General features: G+C 38.2%; 1 protein-coding gene across 9 annotated transcripts in view; it reads right to left on the minus strand.

The window, feature by feature from the left end:
* Window positions 1–12,278: 12,278 nt before the first annotated feature.
* PDLIM5 (PDZ and LIM domain 5) overlaps window positions 12,279–20,280 on the minus strand; it is a 190,685-nt gene continuing 182,683 nt past the window's right edge. For all 9 annotated transcript variants that reach the window (XM_019647530.1, XM_019647529.1, XM_019647528.1 and 6 more), the window contains 3 exons: window positions 19,076–19,196; window positions 16,068–16,183; window positions 12,279–14,200 (listed from right to left, as the gene is read on the minus strand). In XM_019647530.1, coding sequence (XP_019503075.1) covers window positions 14,111–14,200; window positions 16,068–16,183; window positions 19,076–19,196 — 327 coding nt within the window. In that variant the 3' untranslated portion in view covers window positions 12,279–14,110. The remainder of the gene's footprint in view (window positions 14,201–16,067; window positions 16,184–19,075; window positions 19,197–20,280) is intronic.

A 20,280-nucleotide genomic window follows, 5' to 3' on the forward strand; every position in this document is an offset into this window, starting at 1 on the left:
TATTCCCTTCACCTGTGGATACAGGTACACCTACTTATCCTCCTGGGCCTCCAGCAACTTACTTAACATCTGGTCATTTCATGTAATTCCCACGCATCCTTACGAACTCTATGGGAAGCCCTTTGCCAGGGCCTGAGAGCTGATTTGAGAAAGGGGTCCTCAAAGGCTCATCTCACAGCATGGCAGCCCTGTGAGAACAAGCTTTCTCTAGGCCCAGAAACAGCAAGAAACAAGAAAAGGAAAATTGGAGACTACTAAATTTTGTATTACGGAAATTAGAGAGAGTCCAGACTTGTGAAATTTCGTCAAGATGAGAACTACATAATTTCTCTTACAAGCCAAAAATAGAGTGTTCAGGAAGCCCTGCCCTGTGAGCAAATCATAGTAAAAGTCAAACGTGGTTAGTAATGCTACAGACACACTCAGGCCTTCATTCCTTCAGACATTGGAATGTGGTACACCAGTTGCCAAAGACCTGCCTCACAAGTGGGGATTGAGAGAGAGAGAGAGAGAGAGAGAGAGAGAGAGAGAGAGAGAGAGAGAATGAATAACATACCAACCTAAAGGACTTGTTAACTATTTATCATTAAAATAAAAGCCAAAGTCCTTAAAATGGCCTACCAGGTGGCCTGGGGCCTTCCCAGTGCCCCCCTCTCCTCTCCCCAATCTCCCCCCTCTCTCTCCCACTCACTTCAGTCATTGGCTCTTTGCTGTTCCTTGAACAAACCATGATTTTTCCTTTGCCTGGAACAACCTTCTTTCAAACATCCACGTGGCTCCCTCCATCCCTCCCTCCCTTCCTTCCTGTCTGGGTCACCCACCCTTACACTCCCTTTCCCTCACCCTTCTTTATTCTGCTTCCTTTACCATCTGATATTCTGTGTATTCAGCCCCTACCTTGTTTATTGTGTCTCTCCTGACTGGAATGTATGTAAGCTTTTGGAGGGAAAAGACTTGTGCTAAACTTATCCCAGTGACTAAAATGGTGCATGGTCCATTATAGGCACTGCAACACATATTAGCTCAATAAATGAATGTGTGAAAGAGTGGATTAGGCACCAACATATGTGGACCATAGTCTCTGGACTCCACATGTTTTCTGAGATGAGATTTAATATTGTTCTCTTAGAGTTGATAGAAATCATGATTTTATCTAAATGATGGTCCTGCTTACCCATTTGGAGTTTGAAAACATGGGCCATTTTGTTACCGGTCTCTCACACAAGGGTCAACACAATAAACTCCTTCAAGAATCTGGGGCCAGGAGGTTTTCCCAGACCAACATTTATTTGCATCCTTCAAATCTGACTGTGCAGACCACAGAGCACCTTTCTCTTAGCTTCCAGGAAAACAACTTAATACCACTGTTACCAACACATGGAAAGTGTGTGTACATGCATGCGTAAGAGGCTGTTCTTGTTAAAATTATCTGTGCTTTTTGTCTGTTTTAGAAGTTTTCCCTTGCTGCTTATACTTTACATGGATACAAAAATGTATATGTGCTTTCTAGCTCCTTACTATGTCGCATGGAATTAGAAGTAATGTTATTTTACTGTTTTTTTAGGAGACCTCCTGGTCCTTAAAATTGTTTATGAGTCCACTGAGATGGAGGAAACTAAAAAATAGGGCTAAATATCATTGTACTAGAATAAACCAAAAGAAGAGTCATCTCCCAGAGTGTGGGGAGGGGGTGGGGAGAGAGAGCAAAATCAGAGAGGACGGATGACGCTGAGACCCTGATGGAAGAGGGGGAATACTGTGCTCTGTTGCCTGCAAACTAACTTAAAGATATCCTGGATTCTCCATTACCCTGTTGAATACAGCATTCACATTGGCCTCTGTCCAAGCAGGTTTAGTGGGAAAAGTATTAACGCCTGCAAGGTGGTCCCACAGCAAGTTCCCCGAGGACAGAGGTTGCAGTATAGCTGGGGGAAAGCCGGGGCATAGGCCGATTCCAGCCCCATGGTGTCTGCTGCTAAGTGACAAGGCACTATATCACATAACAGACTGCAGTTTTAGAATGGGAACAGTGGAGGAATGGTTGAAACCCGTATGTCCCCCAGATGGACGTAAAATGAGTGAGCAGCGCTGTCCTCGTACAACATAATCTACATACCAGAACAGGCATGGGTTTGTTTAAGTCTAAGCCATGGCAACAAATCGTAGCTTTGCAGTTCTCAGAACAGCTGTATGGAGGGGCCTTGGGCAAGCCCGAAGGCCTTGGGTTCCTGAACTCCCTACCCTGGCCTCTGTTGTATTATATCTTCAAAGGCACCTAAGTGTTAAACCTTCAGTTCATTTGCACAGCACAGCTAAGTAAACAAAGCAACTCCCAGACCTCCCTGTGTGGCTGCAGACAACCTTCCTTCTTACCTCCCCCTCCAAGACTGAAGTTGTTTTCAACAATTTGAAAAGAAAAAGAAAAAAACAGAACAACAACAAAAAAAACCCACAAAAACCCACCTGCTTGTTAGTTTTAGGGGGAAGAGCGTTGAAGAAATAGATTATGATTAAAAACAGAAACAAAAAGAACCCCAAACTGCTCCCTAGGAGAAGCCAAAGTCATCGCAGGGAAGGTGAATGCATGTGTATCAATCAGTGTAGACCCACAACCCCCACAGGTGGTTTCATGTTCGACTGGAAAAAAATGTAGTTCAGTGAAGTACAACCCTTGCTCCTAAGACCCTGAGAAATTCACAGGTTCTTTAGTGTTTTTGCAAATTACAGGTATCTTCTGCTAAAAAAAAAAAAAAAATGAAGAAACTAAAGTGCCAAATGCTTACTTCTTGCCTCTTTTATATGTTAGGTTCTGAAGATGTTTCAAAAATGAGCTACTCAACCAACCAACCAACCAACGTGTAGAAACCACTGATCTCGTTAATTTTTATAAAGAAGGAAGGTCTGGTCAGGACTGGTTAAGTGCCATTGCCAGGGTCAGAGAAAAAAATAGTTATCCACTGGGCCAAACACCCAAATCCATTACTCTTGGCTCTTTTGTAACTTACTGCCCTCTCCCTGCCACCACCGGCAATGAAGTTTATCTTTAAAGGTTAGGAAAACTAACACTCCTAATCTGGAATGATGACAAACAAAAACCTACCATCTGCAGGGCTGCACATCCTCTGCGGGCATCTAGTGCTCCAGTTCAGCTCGGGCAACAGCCAGATCTGTGTGAGGTCTGTTATCTGCTCTGTTTTCCACGAGTGCCACAGATACCTTAGAAAGAAAAGTGTGGAAGGAAATTGCAAAATTTCCAGAGTAGGTCATACTTTTCTACGGATCCGATTTTCAGAACTCGAAGCAGGAGTCTCTGGTTTCAGACACAAGAGGAAGAGAGAAAACATGGGTTTTCACCTGTAATTTCTGACGGCTCCTCACTGTTTGGTTTCAGGACATCTAAGCAAGAGAAGCCCTCCTTCCAGTGTGGCCTGTGGACCAGTAGCTGCATCACCAGGAACTCCTCAGAAATCCAAGTTATTGGCCCCACTCCTACAGAATCAGTCTGTGGGCGTGGCCCTAGGAAGGCTTCTTAACAAGATTCTCAGGTTATTTGCATATTAAGCTGAGAAGCATTGGTCTAGATCTAGATGTAGAGGTGTTTCCAAGAGGGGTCTCCAGACTAGCGGGATCAGCCTCACCTGGGAACTTGGTAGAAATGCAGGTTTTCATTCTGCTTCAGATCTATGAAATCAAAGCTCTGGGGGTGGAGCTCAACAATCTAGTTTTAACAAGCTTTCCAGAAGACTCAGACGCACAACAAAGTTTGAGAACCACTGGTTTAAAATGTGAAGACAGGCCTAACTCAGGGCATTCACCCTAAAAAAAAGGGTAAAGATAAGCCAGTGTTTCCCAAATTGTGTTATATACAATAAGGTATTAATAGGCATTCTTTAAATAAAGAAGTTTGTGGTCAAATATATTTGGGAAATACATAGTTAAAACTTAATTATTTTTATTTTTCATGGCAAGACTACTCAGCTTAAATGCGCATTGTGGATCTCTGAGATAGTTGATGGCAATGCCCAAGTTTAATTGGGAATGCTTAAGCTATCGCAGTTCATCACAGAGTGCATAATACGTCTCATTTTATGAACATAGGGTTAACTCGAATTTGTTTTTTGAGTAGTATCTCTTACCATCTCCTCAAAACAGGCTTGACAAGTTGTTTGTAGCTCTACTATGTTCACATACACTATCTCATTTAAGAGTAACAGCAGCTCCCCAAGACATTAGAAAATTAGCCTTCAAGATGGTAAGGAGTCACACTTGTGAAAAACAAACAAACAAACAAAAACAAAAACACATGCTCAACTAAGTGCTATAGATTTTCCCAGGTGAGAAGGTTCCCAAGGGAGGGGACGCCATTTAAAGAAGTTGGTCTATGGGTCAATTGCCCAAGGTGCCAGTCTATGAGAAGCTCCGGACCATCACTGGAAACTTTGAGATGTAGAAAATTATAATTTACTAGGGTGCTTCTTGGGGCGAGAACTCCATGGGGTTGGAGAGGATACTTTGATAAGCAGCTTAGAGTCAGGGATGGAACCTCCTAAGGCAGATTGTGGAGAAACACCAGCTACTTCCTGGCCGAGGGCTGTTTTGCTGGGTGGGGTGGACAAGATGGTGCAGAGCTAAGTGGATCAGAGCTTTTTAGGAGGTTGATCTCTGCTTCCAGGGACTCCCCACCTCCTCCTTTCTCTCAACAAAGTGCTCAAACTTCCCTCTACATACGTGTTGAATAAAAAACCAAAAGGCGGCACTGTTGATTTGGAGGTGATCCAAATGACTAGCCTGCCTATGGCAGTCCTATAGATGAGTACAACCTGGGTGGAATCAAAATTCACCCTCAGGTAATTCTACTAAATGCCAGCACCTGTGTTCCTCCTAAACAAAGTCTTCTCTCTTTAAGCACTTGACTCGTGTATTTACATATCATTACTATATTAGGTGGAAGCAGCTATGTTCTACTTTCCCAACGCTTCCCATCATAATTAGCGTGAGAATGCAATTTATGAATGAGGGAGTTAACAATGACAATCCTTTCAGGAGATTCTTTAGTGATTTTTTCCCCCCTCTTTTTTATTTTCAGAGCATGTTATTACAATCCAGAATTCAAGTAAGCCCTGTAACTAAGTCCTGGCTCTCAAAGAATCTGAGAATAAAGTCAAGTTACACAGGTTTCTGATGTAGAATATACGTAATCATTAGAAGCCTAAAGTACAATATTTTATCATTATTGTAGTTTGAACAGTTTAAGAACCTAAACACTTAAGAGTTAAGCCATAGCAGTCCATTCACATATTTCATAATATGTCTCATTTTCTGAAAAAAGGATTAACAACTTGAATGTAAAAAGCAGGTGTGAGCACTCTTGATAGGTCAAAACCTTAACACCACCCAGACAAGTCTATAATTTCTGGGCACAGTACATGGCATGCGTGAATTTTGCTTCAATGTTTTCCATAGTGATAGCTTAGAAAGTCACACAGCCATATCCTACCCAGACTTCCATTCCTAGTGGCAGAAGTATTTGCTGATGATTGAAAGGTCATGCAAAACAGATGTGAGGGCAGCTGGATTTTCCAGCTATGCTTCAGCAGACTTAGCAGTAGTGCCTGCTGCCATTACCAAATAGCAAAGAGATTTTATTTCAATTGAGTAAAAAAGGAATCTTGGGCTGGCCGAATGGCTCAGCTGGTTAAGAGCTCGCTTGGGAGCACCAGCTCTGAGCAGCAGGGCCCCGGTTCAGACCCCACACATGAGGGCCAGTGACACTGCCCTCTACAGCTAAGATGCTGAACAACAGCTCAACCTGGAGCTGGGCTGCTGTGAGTCGCCAGCGATGGCGTAGACTGCAGCGGGGCTGCAGTGAGCTACGTGAGTGGCTGGCAGCCAGCATGAGTGGCTGGTAGCCAGTGTGAGCTGTCAGGAGCCGCTGTGAGCGGCCGATCAACAACCCGAGATTGATTGCCTCACCCGGAAAGAGCACAGTGATCATACCAACATGGGCCAGTGAAGCGACCTCCTCCACAACTAGACTAAAGAACAAAAAGGATAGCAACTTGTCTGTTCCCCTTCCCCGATTCCCCAACGCTGTTATTCTCCCCCTAATTCCCCAATAAAATCTTTTTAAAAAAAGGAATCTTGGGCAACCTTGTCAGTATAACTGGACATATGTGCAATTTCCCACTGAGGTCTCACCTTTTCCATCTTCCACTCTTCAGATTCACAGCCTGGAACCAACTTTATCACACGGCAAAGTAACATCGAACTGAATGTCAACCATCCTGACCTGTTTTCCAGCATCTTGTAAACAGGTATTATTGACCTCTGTGTACAGAAGTAATTTTAATTGCATTTCCTACAGCCTTCTCATTTGTTTGGTACCTACACTTAAAACCAACTTACTCGTATTATTCCTGTGCTTCTTTGAAATTTAGCAAAAGCACAAACAGCAGCAAATGTTGCATTGCAAAGAAGCCTACCACACCACAAATACCCTTGAAGAACAGATGGTCCAATTACAAACTTCTCAAATACAGGCATCTGTGAGGCAAGCAACTACATAAGTCCGATAGATACAGCTTTGAAGTTTTACATATAATACCAAAGTTAAGTAATTCTGAAACCTGTCCTTTACTAGCTGAGAAAACGGTAATTGTCCCTCATTAATAAGAGGGACTCCGAGAGAATGTGGATCAAACAGTAAATTTTCTTCCTGATCTATTACAAAGTTTGTCTCAGATTTGCCAGATAATAACTGTATAACAGATAATAATCATTTTCCTTATTTCATCTCTAATATGTGGGTTAAAAATACTTAACTCTCAGAATTTCTCCAATAATGAGAACCGTGCTTTGTACTAGCATATCCTAGTGTAACAGATAATATACGACATGAATTACAAAGACTACACAACAAATATGTTATTATTATGGACCCACAGGGCTTGATCTTTCATGGTTCAGTTTATTGTGAAGGGAAAATTGTTCATCTCTTTGCTTTCTATTACTGAATATGAAAATAATCCATTTTTATATGATAAGGGTTTAGGTCTATACAAAAAAACTTGCATTAACTGAAATACCAATTAACTAACACAAGTCTTCAATTAAGAATGTCTTACTCATTTTAACTGTAGGAAAAGCATTACAGTGTAATAAAATAAACTAATTAAAAACCCCTCTGGTTATATCATAATATAAATCCAACTAAATCTCTTAAATAAATCCAACTAAATCTCTTAAATATTCAGAACTGTCAAATTATACTGGATGTTTAGAGGATAGAACTTGAAAAATGCAATCAATAGAACATTGTTTTGCATATTGAAGGTATATCAATTATCAGAGGATTTTTGAGAATTAAAAAAATGTTAGAATTTATTGTTTGACTTTCCAATTACCCAAGAATATGCATTGATGTTCTGGATAATGGAGGTTTCAATATAGTTGAAAACCTAAAGTTTTTATTTTGTTCCCAGATGTGCCAATTATCAATGTATTGATTTTATTTAAAATTCACCTTTCCCTACCTGCTGTGTGATAATGAACTGGGCTTTTTAAGCATTTCTCCTGTACAGCAAGCACATTGTTAACTTTTGTCAGCCATCATCTGAAAGAGCTAAAAGAATATTTTAGAAGGGGCTTCTCTTCCTGGTTCCAGGTGTTGCATTTTGCTTTTTCTTGCTTCAGTTGCATGGTCCAGCCATGGTGCATGTGTGGGGTGACATCTGGTGGCACTCTGCCCCAGCTGTGCATCCAGAGTGCAGTCCCTCGGTGACCTCACATCCCTGGCCTGGGCCCCTCACTGCAGCCCTCTCACTGCAGATACCCCGTCTTCCAGGCTTCATACCCACAGCAGCACCCCAACTCCCACCCACCTACCTTGGCTTACCTGTATTCTGGAGGGTTGCTTTTTTGTTCCCGGCGACCTAGGACCAGTTCTGGCCTCAGCAATCAGAAAACGTTGCCATTTAGTGCACCACCACCACACTTCATCCCACAAGGTCTGGCCTCCAACCATCGGCAGGGGTGCTTCTTCTACAGGTGTCCTTCCTTGGCTCTGCTCTCTCAGCCTTAGGTTACCCTTCAGAGTTCTCTATATTTTCATAGTTACTCTCTGAATAATTCTTTAAACTTTTCCTGTTAAGTCACTGTGTGACTTCTGTCTCCTGATTGGATCCAGTCTGATCCACCAGGAGTAGTCAAACACATTTTTCTCCCTGAGCTCTGATTCACTCTCACCATCTATATACTATGGTGATATTGTTAAAGATCACCTAGAACATCCTGGATATTCAGGCAGAAGCAAACTAATAGATTTGCATCATTGATTTATATCTTTTCTTGGGGCAGAAGGACTGGGTTCACTTTGGAGCTTATTAAGCTCACATTTTCTTTGAAGCAATGATAATGGTACCAGAAAAATTAAGCAGTAACAATAATTTAACAGAGCAAAATGCCTTTCGTTTGATAATGCCAGAATTAACTTATATTTCTAAGTTCCATGGATTCTCCTGCTTTCCATTTCACTCAACTAAGGAGGCTTGAGACCATCAGGATTCTCAAGCAGACAGGGACAGGGAAAGTGTCCGGGGTCAGATGACATCAATACAGAGTCACCTAAGCAAAGACTATTTATGCAAAAACCAATATTGATATGATAAGTGGAGTTCAATTTACTTTCCTATTTACTAAGGGTATAGTAGTTTGGCATATCAGTGGTAACACTAGGGAAAAAAATATCAAGACACCTCTAAAGATATTATAGGCTACTAAAATACCTTAAACAAACAATGGTATTTTTGGAGTAAGTGCTTAGAATAGCACCAGCTGTGTGTACTTTACAAGGAAAAGAAAAAAAGAAAAAGGAAAAAAAGAAGAAAAACAAACCTAAGTATATTTGAACTAGAGAGCAAATGTGACAATTTAGAACATGATGATGAGAAACTAATTTGGAGCCCAATTATTAAACAGAAAACTTTGTCCTTTGAAACATGGATGCATTAGAGACCACGTCAATCAATTGATGGAGCTGGCCCAGGAGTCATTTTCCTTGGGAGCTATATTTGCCTGAAGAGAAATTGAAAAATTATACTCTGAGTTCTAAACTGTTTTATTTTTCTCCCTGAGGTCCGTGATCAGTGGTTTTCTGACATGGAAATGGTTTATTCTTCTGCACTGAGCAATGGCTCCAGTCTTTGTTGTGTGTGATTACACTCAGTCCAAACACAGGGAAAAAGTTGCCTTCTTGGCAAACTTTCATTTACGAGGGCTCCCCCAGTGTTCTGCCCTTCGTGCCAATCACTGAACACACCTTGCTTTCCTCCAAGTCTGTGTTCAAGGTGTGGAAGCCACACCTTTCTTTTGAATCACTGATGCAATCTTGCCACCTACCCAGACAGCTTCTAAATCATGGATTAAAGAAGTAAAGTTCAGAAATGCAACACCACAGACAAATGGTTTCTTCTCAATTCTCTTCACAAAATGAACCGTTGAGCAAATCAGACACTTGCCACATTCAAAATAGTATGCATCTCCTGAGTATGATAAATATACAGCCTCCTTCTGACTTTGGGGGGAGTGGTGGGGGAAGGGGTTCTTTCACAAAGTTTTGGGCTTGGTGCTTCCTGAGTTAAATGCTCTCATTCATAAGTACAACACAAAACTGTATCAGTCTGAGATTCCTGTTGGGTAGCCATGTGTCCTAGCCCCTTTCCTCTTTTAAATTTTAAATACTGCAAAGGAACCATTTTCCCTGTGAGGCTCCGACACTTGGGATGAAATCTTCTCTGCGGAATTTTGGCACCCTATTAATTAGTGGTTATGAGTGGGAGCTGCTCTCTCTCAGCAACTCCTATTCTGCCATCAGTCAAGTGTGATGCTGTAATAAATTCCCACGAAGCAAACTATTTCTGGTAATTCTCCCTAATTAACACCAGGCCCGCTAATAATACATCAGTACCTATGTGTTTCTGATATAACCAAGATCTTGTCTGAGACTACTCAAAACGGGAAAGTGCCAACCTAAATTAAGCTTTTGTGGGCAAAAAAGGATTTTATATGTAGTTCTGTAAGAAAACCTTTGATAATCTTATATTGGGGACATTTTGACCAGAGAACACTGAACGACAGGGAGGCTTGTTCTGGTTTGAGCACTGATTGGGGATTTGTTGTGAACACACACTGTTGAGTCTTAAGCCTATAAATCTTGGACTGGATTACTGTTTCTTAACGAAGGAATGACAGATCTCTTATTCTGTCGGTGCATTTTAATGTGCAATGACGTGATTGATAGAAACCAAACAGCAGCTATTAAAATGTCAGATGCAGACTTGATGCCCTTATAAGTTTGGCTTCTGGAGTTTAATATACTGTGAGCAAATAGACTTGAATTTGTCTTTTATTTCCAATGTACAGCCTGCAACAGAAACATTCCCCTTAACTTTATACAGTTGGAAAAAAATTTTTACTTAAACCAATAAACAAACAAGGAATAGGTGAGCCTACCTAGTCATAGAAAAGTTAGCTAATGAAGTCGGGATGAGTTAAGCATGAAGAACAGACCCAGGTAGATTAAAAATGTGAAAATGTAGATGATGACTTATACTATTTGAATATGATATATAATACAATATAATGCTTGATATGACAGGTTACTCCAATAAATGATTTCAGTAATAAATATTTTTAAAAAGACCATAGAGCTTATTTATCAATTCACAAACATCTGTGTATATGCTACACGCAAAGCATAAAAATGAATTAGTGTAGAATAAATGTGACAATATTTTTAAATGTTTTGTTTCTGGGACATTTTGATAGGCAAATCTCATAAGAGAGGGATTCTCCTGAGAATTATTACACATCTTCCTTTCCTGTGAACATGACTTTTTCCCATGATAACTTAATAGAAACCACTTGCTACCCCAAAAGAAAAACGAGGAAAGCTTGTCTAGGTCACTGCAGCCATTTATTTATTATGTGCTCATTAAGGTATTACTATACTGATTATATTTCTCATGTGGTTTTTAATTAGAAAATACATCCAAAAGCAAAACAGCATAGACATATACAAACTTAAAAACGTAAAGAAACAGAAAGTAGAGATTAATAGATAAGGTGAATGATACATTGAGAATCCAAACCCAGTACTTTAAAACATCTGGGGGATGAAGAGTGACAAACTGAAGCCACTTTAGGTTTCTGTGAAATTATTCAGTATGTTTTCCTTTCCCTATGTCTGAAAAGCCTCTCCTTTCAATAGGGATGACTAAACTGCAAACATCATGAAAATGTTAACCACTAGATTCACACTTGAACAGGGGGAGGAAGCATTACTTTCTGTAAACGTGGTCTAATACAGTACCCCTGGAAAATGGTACCACCAACACATTTTGTTGTGATTTTTAAACATAATGCTGCACTAATATTTTGAAGGTTTAAACTATTTGTTTGTCTTAATACTGACCAGATGACTAAGTTTTAGTGTTAGACTCTGAATGTAGCCTGAATCAAGAGGAAATGTATCAGCTACCATAAGCATAATCACAGGGCTCATTTTTAGGTGCTACTTCATCGGGCAACATTCTGTCCTTGTAAATCTGGAGAAATGTTATGCATCTGAACCTATCAGTAGCATTTAGAAACTGGGACATCCAAACAGGGCATGTTTTAAAGTCATGTACTGTGATTTTATCTGTTATAACTACGTACAGCATTCCAAAATATACATCTAGAGAGACTAAAAGTAAATGCTCTACGGTAAAGAAGTAATAATTTAAAAAAAGCTACTGACATGGAATATTATAATCAGAAAAATAAATATTCAGGGAGCTCACCAGAAGAATAAAGTGCTCTGCCAGTTATGAAAAGATTAATTCTGCTGTGTTACACGTGGCATTCCCCACTGGAAAATACAGATATTCTTCTGGGTTACGATCAACATTTATTTCACAGGATTAACTGTTTAGGAACAGATATAAAGTTTTGCCACAGAAGAGAAGGACAAAGCCCAAAGACAAAACGATAAATTAGGAAGTAATGTTACCCTCTTAGAGATAAAATTTAGAGAAATGTAATAATATGCTCCATGAATAATATACAGAAAGAAAAGTCTAATAAAAAATGATATTGTCATGTTAAGATTACTTTATAAGAAATCTAGGTCAAATAAAATTATTTGAAGGAAATACCCAAATGCCACTGATTCGTCAAAAGCTATCTTTGCACATAATCTATAAAGGCAAAACTAAATAACAACAACAACAACAAAGTTCTACCATACCAAAACAAGACTACCAACTTATTTTATATTCTGTAAAGCAAAAGGCTGACATTAGGTATGTGGCAATGCACATTAGCCAGCATGTCTTCTGTAGGTGGTTTCAGCAGCAATGAGAAATAATGACACTTCAGTTCCAACACTTAAAAAAATAAAATAAAACCTTCCTGCCTCCCTACAAGGTGCAGGGTGAGGAGGTGGTCTGGGCTTGTTACCGGTGAAGTACTCAGTTTGCCACTTTGCATCGCTTTTCTCATTCTTTTATCCCTAGTTAATTATTATCTGCATATAATTTCAATCTGCTAGACCATAAATTAACAGCTTTCAGGACCGATGCCTTGAAAAGTTCTTAGGGGTGCTAAAAAAATATTGTAGCCTACAACTTCCCTCTATAACAAACATGTACACAAGGGAAGTGAAGTCATGAGTGAGTGATGGGGCAGGAAAGATTTGGGGATGAGTCTCAACTGTAAAAACACCTTGCTCCAAACAAATTTAAATTATAACTAAGTAAAACCATGGGCTTTCACCCATTCTGGAAACAATGAGAAACCCATCAAATGCCATAATCTTTTCTCTCACTGGGCAAATATCAATAGGACACAAATTGTTTCTCTGCCTTCATGTGGTTTCTACATAATTTTTGCCCCAAATGAAGAAAATAACGGGCCAGTCTCAGTAATTAACCATGTTGCCTCCTATACTGTTAAACATCTGTGAATAAAAGCTTTCCAACTTCATGACCACATTTGGAAGTAGTTCATTTATTACTGAGAGAGAACTATCAAAAGAAAAAAACAACCTAGATTTTATCACATCCCCAAGCCAGTTTTTTTATTTTCTAATGTAGAATTAAAGAAAAAAAAGTTACTCTGCAAATAGAGTTCTCAAACCTTCATTTGTCAATACTACAACTCTGAAACTGACTCATGATCTGAAAGGGGGAATTTTGGGAGGGGAATATTTTGGATCCAATCCTCTGATTTACCACAATTCCTAATCACGTTCTTTCCTACTTATTCTCTTTGTAGGCAGAGAAAGCTGCCACAGTCTAAAGTTATTTAATTAGCTCTTTACCTCAGCATAAAGGAGAGGGAAAACAGGTTGACTAATATAGGCGATAAAACATACATGATGAATACAAACGGTCATATTTTAATAAAATGCAACACTTTGAGATTTATAAGGTATAGGATGGCTTTTGAGGAGGATGAGAAAAAATACAGCATCTTTTATTGGCATGACACTTTCTGATCAAAAATCATTGACCTTTCCTACTGGAATGATCAATTGTAATACAAAAAAAAATGTACATAGTTTTTAAAAACTGACACCTACTACTACTGATAAAATTCTGTTTAAACTCCTATTTACTGTTTTAAAGATAAACAGTATCTTTTTAAAAATACAACGTATCACTTATTGATAAAGTATAAGGCATTTTCATTGCCTTTTACAGATTTACTTGGAACTACCTACAAGGAAAGAAAGCATAATTATTTCAGCATAGAGGTTGGAGTTTTTATTCTAAAAATGTAATTCTTCATTTGTTCTGAGATGAATTTAATAGTTAACCAGGAAATTGATTTTTATGGAAGTTATTTTATGAGCAGAATATACAGGAAAAAAGTAATAATAAATGCCAAACTGTCTCTTTACGTTACGAAGCCAAATATTTCCTCATAGACTTGGTTTTTAAAGCTGGAATTTATCCCTTCAGGCCCACTATTATTTTTCAAAACTTCATATAAATATTCAACCTAAAAATTAACTGGTAATTTTAATTCTCGTTCTCTTCAAATTTCTTCTCTTCTAAACTGTTGACTTTCAAAAATTCACAGAATGGGCATGTTTCTTGCAAAGTGGCTTGTCCTTCTTGGAGAAAAAGGTTTGACCTTCCAAACTTTCACAGCATATCTGAAAAAGGAAGCATTACATAAGAGAATGTCATTATTTTATCAAGTATGCATGAAGGGGAAAATGAGTTTTCACCTAGTGGATAATATGACAAAGCACTTTAGTTGGTTGTTAGACACCCTGACATTTCAAAATTACTACATTTCGTGAATTCTTTCAAGAGCAATGAAGAATGACTTTTTCCTGGAATGCCCTCTAATTTATTTAAATCACTGATCATTACTTCTCTTTATTGGGAGTGAAGCAATTGGCCCTAATAAAAAAATTAACACATGAAGAGGTCACATTAAATATAATATCTCTTCCCAAATTCTAATCAGTGCTTTCAATCTACTTCCTGTTGTAGAGAACCAACGCATTCAAAATGAAAACACAACCCAATTGCTTTGCCAAATGTTCCCAAGCCCCCAAATACACAGGCACAGAATACCTGAGAATTCTTTCCAATACACTTCTGTATTTCTTATAGTGAAAAGCCTGAGCAACATCTGGCTGATGGATAATTATATATTCAGTTAACTATCCACATTTATGTCTTTTTGTCTTTCCTGTTGCATTTGTTAATTATGTACAGGAGCAGCTCTACCAGAGAACAGGAGAAGGCAAATCTGCAAAGATGTTGTTTTTTATATTTATAGATTTTATGACATGTAAGAAATGGATGAGGTAAACTAGACAGGGTTCAATGGTAACATTTGAGAAAATCATTCGACTTCAATTAACGTGACTTGCTTCCCTTCATACAATGGGTATTGAAAGCTATTAGATATATTAAACCTAATTGAAAAAAACAAACATCAGAGTACCTTTATTGACTACTTACTTTCTAAATCAAAAATAATACATATTTTATGCTAATGTTAATCTCTGAAACAAAACTCATCAAAAATAAAATAAAAAATATTAAAGTATCAAGTGCAATAATAGGTAAATATATTACTACGTGTTTATTATACTCTCAAAAAGAAAAGGATATTTATGGACTATTGCTAAGGAAGGAAACGAATCAACATAGAGCTTACTTCCAGTGTTAATTCAGTAATAGATTTTTTTTTTTTTTTAAGATTTTTATTGGGGAATTGGGGGGATGGGAACAGTGCTGGGGAATTGGGGGAAGGGGAACAGACAAGTTGCTGTCGTTTTTTGTTCTTCAATCTAGTTGTGGAGGATGTTGCTTCACTGGCCCAAGTTGGCACCATCATTGCGCTCTTCTCTGGCGAGGCAGATCAGTCGCCGGCTTCTGGACGGCCGCTCACTGCGGCTGCTGGCCGCTCACGCTGGCTGCTGGCTACACACAGTAGCCCATGGCAACCCACTGCCACAGGGAGTGCAGCCTACGCCGTCGCCGGCGACTCATGGCAGCCCAGCTCCAGGTTGAGCTGTCGTTCAGCATCTTAGCTGGGGAGGGCAGTGTCACTGGCCCTCATATGTGGGATCCGAACCGGGGCCCTCTGGCATCCCAAGCGAGCTCTCAACCATCGTGCCACTCGGCCGGCCCAGTAATAGATTTTTATAATTATTTACTTCTATTTTAAAAAGTACCTTTGTTTATAAAAATTACTACAATGCTCCAATAAAAGTTTGGGTTTTTTTTAAAGTAAAGGCCTGTTACTGTTTTAAGAAATAGCCTCTCCTTACAAATAAAAAAAGTATTAAAGATAGTATTGTCTCTAAAGAGGTAAGCATCTTATTCTGTGCCAAATCATTTTTTAGTGCCAAAAATTATAATCGACAACTTTCAAAATCACTGTAAAAATATTTTTAGGTTTAAAAGACTAAAAGATACAAAAACTGTTATTTCCATTGAGGGCTTAGGGTAGAATTGGCCATATGTGCTCTGTGAATTCAGAAATGAGAGTGTACTTACCGAGCACACAAAGCAAGTGTCATGCCAGGTGTAGCCCAGAGCTTCCAGGAACATATCGCCAGCTTCGATGGGAAATTCACATCCATGACATATAGTACCGAAGAGGGCATAATAATCTGTGTGGGTGGGGAGACATAATTTAAACATGACAAATCTTTAGAATGACACTTCCTAGAAAGCAGAAATAATATTGGAATGAGATGATAAAGTTACTAGTAACTGGAAAATTATTCAGATGGCATAATATTTGGCTTGAGATATATGTGTAGTGTTGTTTCTGGTTACCCTCGTAAACGTCATTTACACAGTTTAACATCCTTTACTGTATTTTTCCATATAATATATTTCATTTCTCTCCAACTACTTAATATAACACGTAAGTTATCAATAGAGGTGACTGTTGTCAATAAAATGCAAAAGAACATACACTAACTGGCAACAATAAGACTAATGAAAAATCAAGAAGAAATAAATATCTGGTATTAGCAAATTTTATAGCGTATCTGACTTGGTAAAAAAGAAAATAAAAAGTCACAGGAAACTTTCATGAATAACTGCCATGACTGAGTTTTCTTCAACTATATCACAATATTAGTCACTATTTCTTTTGCTCTATTTTCCTTTCAATTTTATGACCTCATGTTTAAAATCATTAGTCAGAGGACACCATTTACTTGATAAAGGTTATAGTTATAAAATACTCATAGGATTTCCTTCTGAAAAAAGTTTTGACAACATGTTTCTTTATAATTACTAAATTAGAATTTATTGGCATTTTAATTTTTGTTTATGCAGCTACTCTCACTACTTGTGTTTACTCGTGGTTCATTCTTCGGCTTTTGACATTTTCAATCCAACCTGGGCAGGAAGAGACAGTAGGCTATCATTTGCAACTTGATTCACCTTTCTTAGCAATCTTCAGTACTCCTTAGCAGTATTTGTTTAACACATATCCACAGGGCCCTGTGTGCCAGGTACTGTTCTAGGCACTGGCCAGGTTACAGTGGTGAAGAAGACAGACGTGGTTGATCTCCTCATGGGGCTTATAGTCTCCTTGGGAGCAGGATGTCATAACTTATTGTATTTTTAAAATAAATAGCAATTTCAGATTGTAATACGTGCCATGAAGGAAAGATAAGAGCCATATGGTATAAAATTCCTAGGGGAGGTTATAGCACTACATTATATTAGGGTTAGGAAAGGCCTCCATGAGGAATTAATAGTTGTGTTGAGAGTTGGAAGAGGAGAAATCACCACAAGAAAGCTGGGGAAGAGCATTTCTGTTAGAAGAAACAGCAAGCACAAAACCCTGAGGCAGGAAGAATCTTAGCATGTTGAGAAACAGTGAAGGGACCAGGTATGGCTAGAATCCAGTGACAGAAAGTAAGGGAGTAGGAGATAAGGTTGGCAAAGCCGGCGTGAGTTAAGGAGTATAGTTTCTACTCTAGTGGAAGCTGGGAAAGGTATCCAGGACAATCTGATTCACATTTAAACAAACACTACCATAACTATTGAGGGCTGGGGGAAGGAAGTTACCATTCAGGTGGTGATTACCATGTCCACACAAAGGGCGCAAGTGAATTTAATGATGACAGCTGAGGTGGAGAGAAATCAATGAATTCAATATATACACAGAAGGAATGTGTTAGGGATTTTGGGATAGTGGACAGTGGGCCATTTACTGAGATGGGGAAGAACAGGGCTAAGAGCAAGTCTGGGAGGTTAAAGAAAAAGAACAAAATAGATCAAGGTGATCAGAAGTAACAGGTAAATAAGTCTTCAATAATGTTTTTCCCCTCCTGTAGGTAATTTTTGGGTTTTAAAAATGACTGTTTAGATTACATTATATATGATATTAACGCTAGGTAGTTTTATATGTGTTTTGACTAGATAGGGACTATACCAGTTAGTCAAATGTCTTACAAAGCTCTTAAAACAAACAAAGAGCTCTTTCTTCAGAATGACTAAGTGGATTTACAAAACGTGAAATATCCTGGTTGAATCTGGGTAGACAGCTTGTAGCCAACCTGTCCCAATGGGCCATGGGGTCATTCACTGGCTCACTGGCCTTTCCATAGGGCTTCCTGGGGAATAGTCTGGCAGAGTTCTAGATTGGTCCTAACTAAAGAGCTAAAAGAACGGTGAAAATAAGAGAATACTGAGTAGGCAAAGAAGGATTAAGTGATGTTGATCAGCCTCCGATTAGAAGCTGACCACTCCTTTAACTTGACTATTGTGGAATACTTCCTTCCTCTAAAGCCACACTTTGAATTTCAAGGTAGAACAACAATTGATTTGATCGTAGAAAAGCAGCATAGTGCGTGAAGGCATGATAAAGGAAAAGTATTTTATTTTTGAAAAAGTATGTGTGGTAGGAATGTCTAGGTAAGGGTAATATTAATAGTAAGTGTTATGAAAGTGTTACGGACAGCCTCTGGGAAGTAAAAGGAAGTAGCCGGAGTCCGGTAATAAGACAAATGTAGAAGACTGAACCCTTACAGCCTAATTTATTAAAAATAATTTTACCAAGAGAGCAATCCAAGCCAGGATTACCCTCCTATTCAGTAAAAGCAACAAAGGATTTCCACTTCATTGTCAGAGCAATTGCCTTAAAGAGCAAATCAGTATCATGTTCAAAAGTTGAATATTTGTCATGTTTATAACCATTCAAAATTCACTTACTGAAGTATAAGAGATGGCTTTAAGCTACACGATTTGGTGGAAGTTATATCCCTAAATTATTGGGGATTCAAGCAAAATATTTTTCTACCAAGTTGTGCTTACATGCTCACTTCTGTTAATGAAGTTTGGGAATATCTGTTTTGACAAAAATCACAAACAAATTTTACATAGGTTTTTGGCTATATTTTTAGAGTAACATTAAATGTTACTAAAACAGTTAGGAAAACTATTTTGCCTACTAGTTCATTTCAACTTTACAACAACATAAGAAGAGTTCATGTTTTATCTTCATTCAAAACTTAAGAAACTCGGCTTCAGGATCTTACCAGTCTCACAGTAGGGTTCACCATCCTCCAAGTGAAAAACATTATTACGAATAGGTTTCCCACAGGCCACACACACAAAACAGGAAACATGCCAAGTTTGTTTCAAAGCATTGATGACTTCCTGTGATAGAAAGGTAACTGGATGTAAAAAAAAGATGACAATACACAAATGCTCGACTAATACAGCCCTTTAAACTGACCTAAAGGATACACACATGCTTTTTCTCTGCTTTGCGCTCTTCACCTAAGTAACAGGAGATGTGTAAGGACAGACTCACAATCATCTAAACTGATGCACTATATTAGTATGTGCATTTCTCACAAATACACATCAATAAACTTATTTAAAGAATGATTGCGGTGTTAAACATTATACATGCAGTGAATAAAGTAAGCATCTCCTAAGTGCTTGCTACAATACCTTCTGCTTTCTCTCAAAGGGTGTCAGAAAACATTAACTTATAAAGGTTTCACGGTATTATCTTGAAAATGTCATGGAAGAATGGCAAAACATTTAAACACTGAAACAAAACTAGACTTTGGTGCATTATGGAAGCAATAACTTAATCAGTATAATCCAATCAGTTTAATACATGTTCAGGATTTTGGAAATTAGCTGTGACTGTACTAAGCACACACTCAAAGGCATGTCTAAAATTTGAACCATAAAGCATGGATTCTAGTCAACACTGGCCCTATGATTAAATATACCACGTATCAAAAACTTGGGCCAGATTTTAATTAGTAAAATAATTTTGGGGGATCATTTCTTTAGATTGAGATTAAGAGATGGAACCATAAAAATCATTTTTTAAGAAAAGTTCATAACACAGAAGTTTACCCTTTCTATATATTTATCACAAAAAAAGGATGCCATACATAAAGTATAGTTATAATTTTGTAAATGAATTATGTACAAGGAGCAAACTGGAAGAAAATCAATTGTAAGGTTAACAGGAATTATCTGGGATTGATAAACATATAGGTCATTTTAATTTCATTCTTTACATTATTTTTGTGTTTTCTAATTGTTGAGTGAAATATGTTCTTTTGTAATAGAAAAATATTGTCAAACTTTTTAAAAGAAAATAATATAGAGTAAATTATTAGCCATCGAAAATGCCATAGTTCACTGAAGGACAATTAAAAAAAAATTCAGTTGTTAAGACCCAAAAAGATCACCATGAACATGTACAACAAATGTA

Source organism: Hipposideros armiger, unplaced genomic scaffold (genome assembly GCF_001890085.2).
Source record: "Hipposideros armiger isolate ML-2016 unplaced genomic scaffold, ASM189008v1 scaffold_112, whole genome shotgun sequence".
NCBI classification, from domain to species: Eukaryota; Metazoa; Chordata; class Mammalia; order Chiroptera; family Hipposideridae; genus Hipposideros; species Hipposideros armiger.